General features: G+C 38.6%; 1 protein-coding gene across 9 annotated transcripts in view; it reads left to right on the top strand.

Moving 5' to 3' along the window:
• Window positions 1-14,995, top strand: part of QSER1 (glutamine and serine rich 1) — a 96,094-nt gene that overhangs the window by 51,608 nt on the left and 29,491 nt on the right. For all 9 annotated transcript variants that reach the window (XR_006176106.2, XM_005291519.5, XM_042857278.2 and 6 more), the window contains 4 exons: window positions 275-3,982; window positions 10,291-10,580; window positions 12,571-12,687; window positions 13,531-13,664. Coding sequence is in view for 8 of the 9 variants with exons in the window: in XM_005291519.5 (XP_005291576.2) it covers window positions 275-3,982; window positions 10,291-10,580; window positions 12,571-12,687; window positions 13,531-13,664 (4,249 nt within the window). In the remaining variant the exon portion in view is untranslated. The remainder of the gene's footprint in view (window positions 1-274; window positions 3,983-10,290; window positions 10,581-12,570; window positions 12,688-13,530; window positions 13,665-14,995) is intronic.

Raw genomic sequence — 14,995 nt, 5'->3', positions numbered from 1 at the left:
TTCATTATACCTACAAAAATGGAGGCCCAGTTTGAAAAATAGACCCAGAAAATGTGTCCTTGTATATTCATAGGTGTGGAAGTAAACATTTTGTGATTTATTTTTGCTTAAATCTAAGAATAACACTACTTCGTTCCCTCACAGCGAAAGGGTGTTGAGTCTGAAGTTACACTTGTAAAGGGCTTTGAGATTGTACAATAAAATGAGCTATGGAAGTACAAAATATTATTACTTATAAAGTTTCTTTACACTTTTTTTTTTTCCACCCCCCCAGGTATGCATTCCTCAGCAGCAACAGAACTGTTTGTTACTGGAGCATTGCCAACCTCTGGAACATTTCCACCAACATCTGCTTTATCAGCTTATCAGCATCCTAACTCTTTCAGCAGTAGAAACTTTGCTACTACTCCATCTCTCACACTTCAAGATACAACATTCAGTGCTACATCAAATGGTCTTTTAACTGCTCATGACCCTTTATTGCAAATCAAGACATCACAAGGCACAGTTCCAACTGCTCTGACATTTGAGCGCTTAGGCAGCTCTGTTTTAAGTACCAGCATACCACCTCAGTCATCAACGTACCGTTCTGCTCAAGAGTCCGCACCCCATCTCTTGCAACCTCAATTTAGTTTGTTGCCTTCAACACTTGGAGGAGCTCAGCAGGCTTCTCAGGCATATAGCACATCTGTCTTTTCTGGTTCCACTGCCTCCATTGATAGAGCACTTCAGCGAGAATGTAGTGTTATTAAACACCATCAGCGGCCTTCAAGTACACAGTCTGTTCAGGCACAACTGACTGGTTCACAGCATTCCTTACACAGTTATTTATCAAGTACAAGTGGAGTTAATTTTCAGGATACATCCAGGCAGTCAGCACTGTCCTGCAGTCCAGTTGGAGATGCTACTCAGGTGAGCAATGGAGGATCACAACAGAAGACCTCTCAAGTCTCAGTGGAACTTGCTCAGTCTTATACATCTGCAATTCCATCACCTGGTTTCCCATCTACTTCTACAGCAAAAGCAAAAAACTGTTCTACAAAGCAGCTATCAAGGTCAACAAAGACCCCCAAACCTCAAAATGTAGCCTCTCCTGTGCAGACACAAAGCTATTCCAAAACTGCACAAAACCAGAGTTCTGTAATAGCAGGCCAAGCACAAATCTATTCTACAGCACAGCTACCAAGTCTGTTATCAGTCAGCCAATCCCAAAACTATGTTTCCACACAGTCACAGAATATGCCATCAGTCAGTCATTCACAAGTTTTCTCATCTAGCAAGGTTGAGAAGCTGCCCTCATTATATAAAACACTGACTTTTTCTGGGCAATCGCAAACTATAACTTCTGATAGTCAGACAACACTAAGTTACTCTGCAGATCAACAGGTATTAACTTCAGTTCCAAATGAGAACTACTCTGGTCAAACAAGGGATCTTTCTTCAGTTAGCCAATCTCAGAGTTATTCTTCTAATCACTCTCAGGGTTTATCTCCCGTTAACCAATCACAGGTTAGTTATTCATCTCAATCACAGGTTTTGTCAGCTGTTAGTCCTTCAGAAAGTTATACTTCAGGGCAATCTTTAACATTAACTTCACCTTCTCTTCCATTTTCTTCCTCCCCTCGTGTTCAAAATTTGTCAGCCTCAAGCCCAAACCAGAACTATATTTCTTTACATTCTTCTCAGAATTCTCAGACACAAGAATCATCTTCTCCACAGTCTCAAAAGTTTTTGACAACTGTTCAGTCTCCTACTTTTGCATCCCCAGCTCATTCACAGACACTGCAGAACAATAGATCTTCCTCAGATACAAAAACATATGTTAAAAGGAAATCTGACTCTAACTTGTATGCTTCATCAAAACAGGAAGATGAATTGTCAATGCAAGATTTACAGGCATTGCAACAGCAAGCTTCTCTTGAATCCTCTACCCAAAGGCTAACTGATAGTGAAATTAATGCTCAGGACACTGCCTATAGGGTCTCAAAGGCAGATGACAGATATTCTCAAAGTGTAATCAGAAGTAATTCTCGTCTTGAAGACCAAGTTGTTGGGCTTACTCTTCAAGGGTCAAAAAAAGATGAGAGGATGGTTGGTTCTGTGGCACAGCTTACTCAACAGATCGGCCATATCACTAATGTAATAAGCCATGATATTAAAAAGGCAGCTAATTTAATGCAGACAACACAAGTAAGTTTAAATGCGAAAGAACTAAACCAGCAGCATTCTCTTATGCATAAAGTACATGAAACTAAGGCCCAAGAACAGCAGGGCCAAGTCATTAGCACATCATCACAGATTCAAGCTCATGCCTTGAGGCATGGCAATCAGCTATGTTTGCCTAATGCACAGGTACTTCTGGAATCTGCCTGTGACTTACAAATTCTTCAGCAGTCAATACTGCAGTCAGGCTTAGGACAAGCAAAGTCATCTCCACATTTGCGACGAATACAGAGTCCTCAGCAGGTAGCACATCAGTTCCTTCAAATGGATAGTCACATTATTCAAAGTAATGGGGGTCATTCTCAGCAACAGCTTCATCCTCAAAATGCAGAAGTTATTAAAATGGACATTTCTGAGTCCTCAAAACCACTACAGCAACATATGACATCAAAAGACCATTTTACTCAACCAAATCAACATGAATCAAAGAATCAGTTTGTTTCTCTTGGTTCGATATGTTTTCCAGAGTCTATGCTTCTCAGTGATGAGAGGAATATATTGTCTAATGTGGATGACATCTTAGCAGCAACAGCAGCAGCGTGTGGGGTCACACCATCAGAATTTGCCAAATCCACATCTAATGAAGAAGAAATCCAATCTGTTGAAAATGGTGATGATTCCAAATCCCAGTTCCAGTCAATAGATGTACGTCACATATCTCCTAGTTTCAGCTCCTCACCCACTCTAGTTGGAAAACCACATAGCATAAATAATATTTCTCTAAATGGAAGCCAAGTTACTATAAACCTTACAACAGTATCTACAATACAATCAAAACATGTGATCCTTGATCAACATATGGAGACTTCTGATCAAAACGTATCAGCTAGAATGACTTCTCCAGCCCTTGGACCTAGTCAAGAGGAGCAAGAACAAGGTTCTGGCAAAGTTAAGAAACACTCTAGCATTAGTCATGAATCTGAAGAAGACAATGATGTTCCCATTGATGGTACACTGAATGCTAGAGACTCCGAATTTGTTTCAAGTGGTCGGAGTCTAAGTGAAGAGAGCGTTACATCAGATAATGATTTTAATATGGGTTGTGATGATGGCATTGTAGTAGGTAACAAGATTAAAGGTCCATTGCAACCAATATCTGTGCTACAACCAGGAGATGGAAGTGGTAGCAAAACTGAAGAAGAGAACCAAGATTTAAGTCAAGGGAACTTTCAAAAGAAAAAAAGTAAAGGAAAAAGCCAAATAAAAAATTCTACAGAAGATGACAGTGCAAGCCAGAAACAACTGAAACGAAGTGGACAGTGCAAACGTCAGACTGTAAGAGGAACTGACATATGTTTACCATATTCTTCTCCTGTTTCTGAAAGTTGTTATGATATTTATCAACACCAAGAAAGAATGAGGCAAAAAATTAAAGAAGTGGAAGAAAAGCAACCAGAAGTCAAAACAGGATTCCTTGCATCTTTTTTAGACTTTCTAAAATCTGGGCCCAGGCAACAGTTTTCAGCACCTGCTGTACGAATGCCTAACAGGACTAGGCGGCCAGTTACCCAGATAGTCCGTGCCCCGGGTCCCCAGCCACCTTCAAAGCCGCAGCCAGCACCAGCTCCTTTGTCTGTTGAGGGTGGCTGTGAAAGTCCAACCAAAAAAGTTGATGATGAACTTAAGAAAAATTTGGAAACATTGCCTTCATTTTCTTCTGATGAAGATGATTCTGTAGGGGGTAACCACGATCTTCAGAAGAGCATTTCTACAGCATTATCAGCTTTGGATGATACTGCTGACAAAAAAAACAAATCAGGTAAAATAGTTTACATTCAAAGACATAATTCTGTTGTTTTTGCATATACTTTACTTTTTAGCTTTAGATATCTTTAGTTTTAGATAAACATATCTTTCAAAAGACCTTTGTTAGGTCACACTAAAATTTAGGAGTAATATTCAAATTATTGAACTGAGATTTAACTGAATTAGTGTTTTCCACAATAGTGGAAGTTATGTGGCTAAATCCTTGTACGTTGTTTTGAAAATATATCCTTAAATATTTCTTTTTCAGTATGAAAGATGATTTTGGCACAGAATGGGGAAACTTGTATTTTAGTAAACTGATATCAACTCTATTATTTTCTAACTCAAAATGGTAGATAAGGTTTTGCCTGTAAAACTCAACAGTCTAGTACCAAATGTTCCATCATATGGACAGTAAAGATTGTAAAAATGCAACAGTGTCTTTAAAGAAATTTCATCATCACGACATAATTGAGTTACTTCCAGAAAAGATTGTTTTTACCTTGGTGGAATTGAGTGTGTTCTTTCAGTGATTATTGAGTTACATAAAGCAGAGTTATTCATAAAAACATTTGTTTTTACACTGGCAAGCTAAGAATGTGTTTTATTGGTACTTTCTAAATAGGAGGAGTTCAGACTTTGTACCATTAAGCACAAAGTAGATGACTTTAGAGAAATGGAATTTTTGAAAGGTAAATGTCCTACCTAGTGCAACATTGGTGGTAGTGATGGCACTATTTATATTTTATATATAGTTCCTCTGCTAAATATTAATGTGTCTATTTTATACATTGTAGAATACTTGTCAAAAATCATACATTTTAATTACTGGTGCTTCCTCTGGAAGTATTTTCAGCAAACTGTTTTCTTTTCTTATCTACATTTTAAAATATTTTGATGTTTTCGTGGTAACTGGGATTTGACAAGTGCTGGACCTGCCCTGCAGACTGTTATGCTGCTAATGTTTTGGCAAAGACAGTGACTACAGTCACTATATGCCGGTCCTTGTGACTAAATTTCTCTGACTTTCCAAGAGAAATCTAGATCTGCCCTTTTGAGGGGCCTAATTTGTTCAATGACAAGACAATGCACATCTTAGACTTTATGAGCACTTTCAGATCTCAGGGTCTCTATGCAGCATCTGGAGAGAAACACACTTTCACCTTCAAATGCCAGTCACAGGGTTTCCAGGCAACATTTAGCCAGAAGTTCACAATGAAGAACTCATCAGACTCCAAGAAGCAAAAAGGGCAGATTCTACTAACAGGGTCTGCCTCAGCAGGAATGGCTTCATCAGCATTTGCCCAAATGCTTTAAAGGTTAACAACATAAAGAGTACCCAGTTACTTTAGTGGTTCTATCTCCTTTTGATTTCCTGTAAGCAATCTTTTTTGAATGCTTGTCCAGTTTGTGTTACTTCTGCCCTTTAATATTACATGCATATTAAATGAGATTTAATGCTGCCACACACTTTACATTCAGCTACAATTGTGGCTCTCCAGAGTCAAATTTGTAGAACTTTCAGACCCATCCATTAGTTTTGTGGCAACTCTCTATAGCTGGCTCACAGATCCTTGGGAAAAGGAATGCCTCAAGTAATCTTACAGCAGTATCTCTAGCCAAGTCAAGAGTAGAGGCATTTATTATTCACAGAGGAACCTTATCCAGACCTCCTTTCCCAAAAGAATGTCCAGGCCATGAATCTTTGGGGATTAGGGGAAATGGTGGCTCCATTAAGTTTGTAAATTACTGGATACTGCTTAAGAGACCTAGTTATCACTAAAATTGTATGCATCTCAGGAACAATTTTGACACCTAGAGTTCAGTGCCACTTTGTCTCTTATAACAACTTTTTATACATAGAACATGCTTAGGGCATGTTGATCATTGCTTTGTATAGGAAGGTATTGATACTTTAAGTTCACAGAATTAGAATAAGTGTTGTCCTTGAGCTCCATGCTAAACATATATCCGTAAAGATCCCTGTGTTAACAGGGATGCTTCCTAGAAGAATATGGACCAGGGTTTCCATATATATGTTAAGTTCAGTAAATTCTTTGTTGCTGTTCACATAAGCTACCTTCATATCCCAAATACACTGTATTTGGAATGTACCTCTGCCCGCATGTGGCATCTCTGAGGAATCTCTTATAGCTAGTCTTGGGAGTCATAGAATCATAGGTTAGAAGGGGCCGCAAGGGCCATGTGATCTAACCCCCTACCAACATGCAGGATTTGTTGGGCCTAGACCATCCAAGACAGATGACTAGCCAGCCTCCTTTTGAAAATCTCCAGTGAAGGAGCTTCCACAACCTCCCTAGGCAGTCTGTTCCTACTCTTCTTATAGTTAGGAAGTTTTTCCTGAGATTTAATCTAAATCTGCTATGCTGTAGTTTGAACCCATTGCCTCCTTTCCTGCCCTCTGAAGCAAGAGAGAACAACTTTTCTCCATCTTTTTTATGGCAGCCTTTCAAGTATTTGAAGACCACTATCCTGTCTCCCCCCGCTTAATCTTCTCTTTTCCAAACTAAACATACCCAGTTCCTTCAGCCTTTGCTTATATGGCTTGCATTCCATCCTTTTGATCATTGTTGCTTGCCTCTGGATCCTTTTCAGTTTCTCTACATCCTTCCTATACATTGATTACCAAAATTGGACACAGTATTCCAGGTGAGGCCTAATCAGCACCAGGTAGAGTGATACTTTCGCCTCCCTGGACTTATAGGCTATACCTCTGTTAATGCAACCTAAAATTGCATTTTTTTATTTTTTTTTGCAACAGCATTGCATTGCTGAGGCATGTTGAGGTTGTCAGCCACCACAACTCCCAGATCCTTTTCAGGAGTGCTGCTACCAAGCCAGTTATCCCCCATTCTGTATTTGTGCATTTGTTTTTTTCCCTAAGTGTAACCTTACATTTGTCTTTGTTAAATTTCATTTTGTTGTCTATAGCCCAGGTCTCCAGTAAGATCCCTCTGAATTTCAGCTCTGTCCTCCAAAGTGCCAAAGAAACTTTGAGCGGTACTTCTTTCCTTCTCCCTAGTTGTGAAATATTTGTCTCTTTTGCTCTTTAATACTATGATAGGGTGTATAAATCCTGCACTGACAGCAAAGGGACTAGGGAGGCAGTGTGTGCAAAGGGAGCCTCAGCCCTGCCAATCATGGGAGGAGGGCTTTAAAAGGAGGAAACTGCAGTCTGCCAGGGGAAAGCCCTGAGAAGGTAACATCTGGAGTGGTCCTGAAGCAGCAGGAGGAACCCCCCATGCGAGAGACCCTGCCAGTTCTGCGAGGAGTCCAGCAAACTCCAGGGGCAAGCCTGCTACGGAGAGACTGACTCAGCTATCTGGCCGTAAGAACTCCAGTAAAGCTGCTACCTAGCCACTCCTGAAGTAAGGTGGTGCTGCTGAACTTTTCACTTTCTGTTGACCCCAGGAGGGGCTTGTTCTTTCCTGAGTTTCTTTAGAGAAATGGAATTTTTGAAAGGTAAATGTCCTACCTAGTGCAACTTTTGCTTTTCCCCACCCATCACAAAGTAAGCAGGACTACAAGGGTGTGGCCCACTGCAAGGACTAAGGGTATGTCTACATAGCAAAGAAAAACCTGCGACTGGCCTGTGCCAACCTACTCAGTCTTGCAGGGCTCAGGCTGCGGGGCTGTTTCATTGCTGGGTAGGCTTCTGGGCTCAGGAGTTCTGGGACCTTAGTACCCTGCAGGGTCCTAGCCCGGAAGTCTACACAGCGGTGAAACAGCCCTCTAGCCCAAGCCTCTTGAGCCCAAGTCAGCTGGCATGGGCCAGCCACAGATTTTTCTTCGCTGTATAGACATACCCTAAGGGGCTAGAGCCTGGATTGGCCTGACCTTGTGGTGGTAACTCTGTGTGGCAAGCGGCCCCCACCTAGCAAAGTTGGCACTCCAGAGAGACTCTGTTATAAATATCATCCATCTTCCTCTTCCAGCCACTGGAAAAATTATTTAACGATTTTAAAGCAGTCTGCTCCACAGTTCGTATTTATCAAAAGTAATCTTGTTGAAGATGAATATATGTACTTAGTAAAAGCATTTCTATGTGAAAATTTACATGTGCATGAATTAACTCTGACCAGGGCTAATATAAATAAGATTTGATTTTAATTCTTTCACTATGAATAATTCCTGGATGTTTTTACTGAAATGAAATAAGTGTAAAATGATTTGGTGTAGCTAATGTGGCCCAAAAGTATATTTTTAATTTAAAAAATAATAATTTGGCATAATAAGCTAATACAAAAGGATTTATTGTACTGTGTATTTAGTACAAAGGAAACAATTTTGATTGAATAACTGTCATATTTGCTTTTGTGGGTACATTTAATTAAACTGATTAGTTTTTAACTTCTATTTTTGAGCAGAGAAAGGAAACGTCTTAAAATAAAGCTTCGTTCATTTCGCTCAGTGCAAAATTCTGAATTTTTAAAACGTTTAAATAGACTGTATTTTTTCTGAATGTTAAAGCAGTGTGGACAGCCTCCTAGTTAGTACTTCTAGCCAAAGGTAATGTGTACATCTTTTTAAATCAAATAATTACATTTAAGAACTTTTTACAGAGCATATGTACAAAAGGAGTTTCCCTTTTGTTGAACATTCAGAACATTGTTCTGAGAAAAGTAAGTGGAGCTTTATTTTAACCTTTTTTTTTCTTCAGACTTTGTTTAAAAAATATGGTTTTACTATCTTTTCACTATTTTGTATAAAATTATAATACATATGTATACCACCGAATTCCTCTTCTGTTGTAAGGAGAACTATTTGTACCTTATCCAAAATAACAATAATTGACATTCTGCAACATGCTGGTCATGCAGAGTCAGTACCGATTCCCTTATACATGTGCAATTGTACATCTGTTTATTTTTAGACTCAACAATATAAAAATGTAACAATATTCACAATTAATATGCAACAGAGGGGCCTGTGGCACCTTTAAGTCTTGTTAGTCTTAAAGGTGCTACAGGACCCTCTGTTGCTTTTTACAGATTCAGACTAACACGGCTACCCCTCTGATACTTGACACAATTAATATGTAGACCTTTCTACCATGGTAACACTAGTGTACCTCATACATACTTTACTGCTCTTGGGGAAACTTCTAGATGTACTTGGAAAACAATTGTATACCAACTTTTATTAAATAAGTGTACTTGCAGTCATGTGACATGAAATATTTTATTCTGCATGCCCTGTAACTTCTTTTCAAATACATTATTCAAAATTTGGCAATAGTGATTTTTTTAATGACTCCTCCTATTTCCAGATATGCATGTTTGTAATATAGATGCAATAATTTAAATATCCAGTTAACTTGTTTTTGAATTATTTTATAATGATGATTTATATAGAATATTTTTTCCTGTATCTCATTGTTTGAAATTTATCATGTGAAATGATACATTTATTTTTTGTGTTTTTAAAGGATACGTCCCAACCTTTGCTGCTAATTCACTAAGTGTGATATTAGCAATACATTTGTGGCTTGCATTGTTCAGTTAGATTAGCAAGACAGAGTTAAAGCAAGTATGTCTTGAGGGCAGATGGTAATACAACATCTAAAAGAAGTCTTCTTTCTTGAGGGGGAAAGGGAATAATAATCATTTGGGGAATTGGGAATTTCCACTTACTAAGTGTGGCATACAGAAGTGGAGTGCTTTTCATTCCTTCACTTTGTACCATTAATTCTCATTGCAAAGCACTACTTTGTGTTAAATTGTATTATAGGATTGTTAAGAGTGTTAAATCTAATCTGAAACCACCAGTTCATTTATTAGAAGTTGCAAAATGAGAGTGCCCCAGAAGTGCCACTAAGACAATACTTTTTCATATTTGGTTTAGGTTTTGTGTTATACATGGCAGCCACTTTCCTTTTTATTTATTTGATGAAAATGATGAAGATGTAGTTGCATATCCGCAAAGGGGAGGCCAACAAAATCCAAAATAGTAATCTGTTAGAGTCTGCCATTTGCTTTGTTCCACAGAGCAAAACAGTGTTTTCCTGTTGGTCCACTGTGTAAAAACAATGTGTTCTAAGGCACGTATCACCATAGTGTTTGTGTGCTACAGCTATAACAAAATCAGTTTCCTGCAAACCTACAGACTTAATACTAATTATTTTAATTTTTTAGATATAGGTTTAATTTAGGGTTAGTTAACTTTACTATTCTAACTTATAGAATGGGTGCTTTTTGTATGTATTGTTTGGGAAAGTAAATAAAATAAACATCATTTCCTTCTTATGTTGCTGATCCTTGATAATTTATATAACCGATGCTTGCTTGTTTTTTGCTTCAGAAACTGAAAAAATGGCAGTTGCTACTACTGCCAACACCACTGCTCTTGTAAAACAGGAATCTCCAAACACTACTGCTCCTGTGGTAAATGTTCAGGAGAAAACAAGTTCAGCAGAACTCCTAAAGATAGCTGACCAGGATGGTGTGACTTCAGACCAGTTAGCAAAAATACAGGCAGCTGTTGCAATAGAAGGATGTACTGATGAGGAGAATACGGACAGTGGAGGAGAGGGCATGTACAGAGAACGTGATGAATTTGTAGTGAAGATTGAAGATATAGATATGCTAAAGGTAATCCAAATGTTTGTTCTGAGTAATTACCAACACACACCCTGAAGCAGACATCAACAATCAAACTACCAAAGGGCAGAGGCATAATAGTCTACTGCATAGCTCAACATATTTGTGATGCTGCCAAGATGGCATACAGGTGTGGTTCTAGTTTTGGGTAGCATCACTTTAATTATGTGTCAAGCATTCATACTAGTTAAATGATAAAGGTAAATAACTGTAGCAGATAACCTCAATTAGATCTCAAAATTGTCTATAGACATACATACATTAGTTGACAGGAATCTTCCAGATTTGATGCATGTCTTTTAACCTTTTCCAAAAGAGCTAAAGTTTTCAAGGATTCTTGACCTCACCAGAATACATCCTTATTGAAGACTTTGATAAGCTTTCCGGCATATGGTGTTGAAGAAGTATGTGTCTTAGGCCATGTCTACACTACAGCGTATGTCAGCATAATTTATGTCGCTCAGGAGTGTGAATAAACCACCCTCCCCCCCCCCTCTTCCCCCCCCCGAGCGACATAAGTTACAATGACATTAAGCGCTCGTGTGCACAATGTTATGTTAGAATCATAGAATCATAGAATATCAGAGTTGGAAGGGACCTCAAGAGGTCATCTAGTCCAACCCCCTGCTCATGTTGGTGGGAGAGCTTCTCCCACTGACATAGCTTCTGCCGCTCACAGAGGTGGTTTTATTGTGCCAACAGGAGAGCTCTCTTCCGTCAGCATAGAGTGTCTTCACCAGACGTGCTGCAGCAGCGTAGCTGCATCGGTACAGCTGCAGCACTGTTCGTGTAGATGTGCCCTTAGCTTTTTGTTTCAGGATTTTCTTTTTTTTATTTTTGTGGAGGCTTTGTTTGCTACTCTAACAAGGAGTGGCTTCCATGTGGATCCACTACAACCCTTCATAAGATCTGCAGCGTTTAAGGAAACCTTATTTGTTTTCTCCATTTCTAATTCTTCTTCTGTTTTGTCTTCTTCTGTTTTGTCTTCCTCATGTCCACTCCTCTGCTACTGTTCTAGCTCACAGATTTGATTATTACTTTTGCATGTCACTTTAAAAATCATTCCTAAATATCTTTATTCTTTGCCTTCCTATGGACCCTTTTGAATTTAAATTTTAAAATAAAAGTTCTGTTAATAATTTGCTAGGTTTGTCAGGTAAGTTAAGGAATAACTAGTTTTAAAATATTCTCACTTTGCAATGTTGGATCCTAATCTTGTAGGGTTTTTCTCATTTTATAACCATTTGAAAATACACTTTTAAAAGTTTTTTCTATACTTAAAATATTCCCTTAAAATATGAGAATCTTTATAGATTAATATTTAAATGATGGATTTCTAGTGGCTGGGCAATGATAATTATTACAGGTATGTTTAAAATATTTTAGACACAAATGTTTTAAGAGGATCTATTTGAGCTAATTGTTGTTGAACTAAAAGTTGAACTGCAAATGTAATCTTTGTCCAGTTCACTAGTTATTATTGAATTTTTTGTTTTCACGTAACTGCAAGTATCATGCTGTAATGTCAGGTACTCTGGGAACTCTACAGTCACAGAGAGCTAGCACTAGGGAACATGGGAAGTCATGTTTCTGGTATTTGGTGGTTTTGTTTTTAAAAATTATTTTCATACTAACAAAGGCATGATGATAAAAAACTTTGAAAAAAGTGACAAATTGCTGAAATGAAATTTGTCAGGTTTTTATGGTTTGATTGCATGGTACAGTAGCTGTGGCATCACGGCATAGATGGAGCTGGCTAGGTCAGCTTCAAAGATCTTGAAGAAATAAATTTTGAGGTTTGGTCTATAGATCTGTGCTGAATATACCTCGTAGTTAATATCCTGGTACCATCAGCACATAATAGTGGTGTAGTTGGAATCTGGAGAATTTATATCCAGTTTATCGCTAAAGAAAAATATTAATACATTTTGGAAGGAAAATAAGCACAATTTTTAGCTAATAATTTTTTGGTTCTTTATAGATGGCTTTACAAACAGGAAAAGAGCCTCCAGCAATCTGGAAAGTACAAAAGGCTTTGTTACAAAAGTTTGTTCCTGAAGTTCGAGATGGACAGAGAGAGTTTGCTGCTACTAATAGTGTAAGTATGAAGATTCCTTGTAAAACCGCAGTGACTTCTGGTTGGGCCCCTACTCGCCCAAAAGAAAATATCTGACCCTGGAGCATTAAAGGAACATGACATTTCTGTTTACTTTCTGCAAAGATCTCCCTAACTCTAGGGCTAGAAATGAATGATTAGTGGGTCCCTCTGATACTTTCAGCAGAACGACAATAAGAATTGCTGTCGTATATTCAGGGCCAGTTCTCATTTTCATTCTTGTTTCTTTGTGCCATGCAGGTCATGCAAAGGAACCAGATTCTGGTCTCAACTGCCCAGTTTAGCATTCCCCCAGCGAGGAGGAGTTCTCAGCTGGGATAAAGCTGGTGGAGCTGGGTCCTGTGCTCTTTCCCCATACTTGCATCCTGGCAGTGTTTATGGGACAAAGGGGTGGAGTGGAGCTCAGGTGGAGTGGAGCTCCACTCTGAAGATCAGCTAGTGTAGAACCCCTTATGGACCATACATTGACAGTATAAAGTAGGATATCCCCCCAGTTGCTCTTCCATGCAAGTGTAAGTGCAGACCAGCCAAATAACCGCTCCCTGGTGGTGCCCCGCACCCTGTGCCTAGCATAGCTCAGATGCAGGAGAAAACCAAGCCCAGTGTCTATATTGTCTTATTTTCTCATTTATATTTTAAGGATATTTAAAATCCAGAGGCAATTCCCTCCCAAATTCCAAGAGTTGTAGAGTAGATCGCTTTTGTACCCAAATAGATGGTCTTAGTATTTGCATGTGTAAATGATAAATTGAATAATTTCGCTTAGCAAAATAACTTTAATTGGAAAATCTGTGTATTTATATGTTTTTGTTTTGCTTTTCACAGTATCTTGGGTATTTTGGGGATGCAAAAATGAAATACAAACGGGTGTATGTGAAGTTCATTGAAAATGCAAACAAAAAGGAGTATGTCAGAGTCTGTTCAAAAAAACCACGAAGTAAACCTGTACAATCTGCAAGGTATTTATTTTCAGATCACTTTTTATTTTATTGCATTGGTTTGGCATGAGCCACACACGTGCGCTAATATTTCAGAATATCTTATTCAAAAATGACACTAATGCAGCATTAAGTGGAAACTTTGAATTACTTGCTTTGAGCAATTATTTAAAGTTTCTACAGCAGCTAGTAACTCTTCCCCTTTGCTTCTATGGATTACAATAGTTTTCCATTACAGCTATGAAGGATTTGGAATGCCACATGACTCAAATGTCTATCTTGCCTTACTTCTTACTCAACATAAATGGAGGCCCCCAGGTGAGATAATTTCTCAACACTTAGTAATATATACATGCTGTTGGTACACAATTACATATCTATTCCCTTGTGGAGTTTGCAAGTTAAGTCTGTGTTTCCAGATAGCTTGGATGACAATGCTGTCTGGATGCCTCAGAAGTAGCATACTTTATTCTCAACTCTCGGAAAACAAAAGTTTGGCTCTTGGGTAGTAGAGATGGTTGTCAGAAAGATGCTCTTCCTTCTATTATATCACTGCTCATAGAGGGGGCTTGTTTGGCAGTAAAAAGCAAACTAAAGAATTTTGTCAACACTTTAAATCATGTTCTTACCAAGGAAAGCCATGTATCAGACTTAGTCTGAAAGTATTTCATTTGTACATTTTCACAGATTGCTCCCGTATATATCACATGCCAACCTTGCAACAGCAATACATCTCCTAATGCCCAGAAGTTCAATTATTGTATTTCTCTCTTAGTAGAGCTACACAGTGTTGCTCATTGGCTCATAACTTGTTATGAATATGACCGTATGTTTACTTACTGATTTGAGTAATCATGGTCACATTATGCCTCCTCTTTACATTATTCTTTACAATGGCTGTCTATAAAGTGACCACCCTATTGTGGGTAAAGCCTTTTATCATGTAGGCCCTGGCTATGTTTTAAGGCACAACCAGGGCCGGCTCTAGGCACCAGCATTCCAAGCATGTGCTTGCGGCGGCACTTCTCAAGGGGCGGCACTCCGTTGTTTTTTGTGGTTTTTTGCTTCGGCGGTGACACTCCAGTTTTTTTTTTTTTGCTTGGGGCGGCAAAAAACCTGGAGCCGGCCCTGGGCACAACAGCAATCCTGATAAAATAGTAAGAGGCCGTTATGGCTCCCATCATGAATACAAAAGAATAGCACAAATATGTAGGGACAAAATCAGAAAGGCTGCAGGACAAAGTGAGTTACACATAGCAAGCGACATAAAAGGAAAGAAGAGGTTCCATAAATACATTAGGAGCAAGAGAAAGATGAAGGAAGGTATAAGTCCACTCCTTAGCAGGGAAGGA

Source organism: Chrysemys picta, chromosome 4 (assembly GCF_011386835.1).
Source record: "Chrysemys picta bellii isolate R12L10 chromosome 4, ASM1138683v2, whole genome shotgun sequence".
In the NCBI taxonomy this organism is placed as follows: domain Eukaryota; kingdom Metazoa; phylum Chordata; order Testudines; family Emydidae; genus Chrysemys; species Chrysemys picta.
The sequence above is the reverse complement of the archived record's forward strand: the minus strand, read 5'-3'. Positions and strand labels throughout refer to the sequence as shown.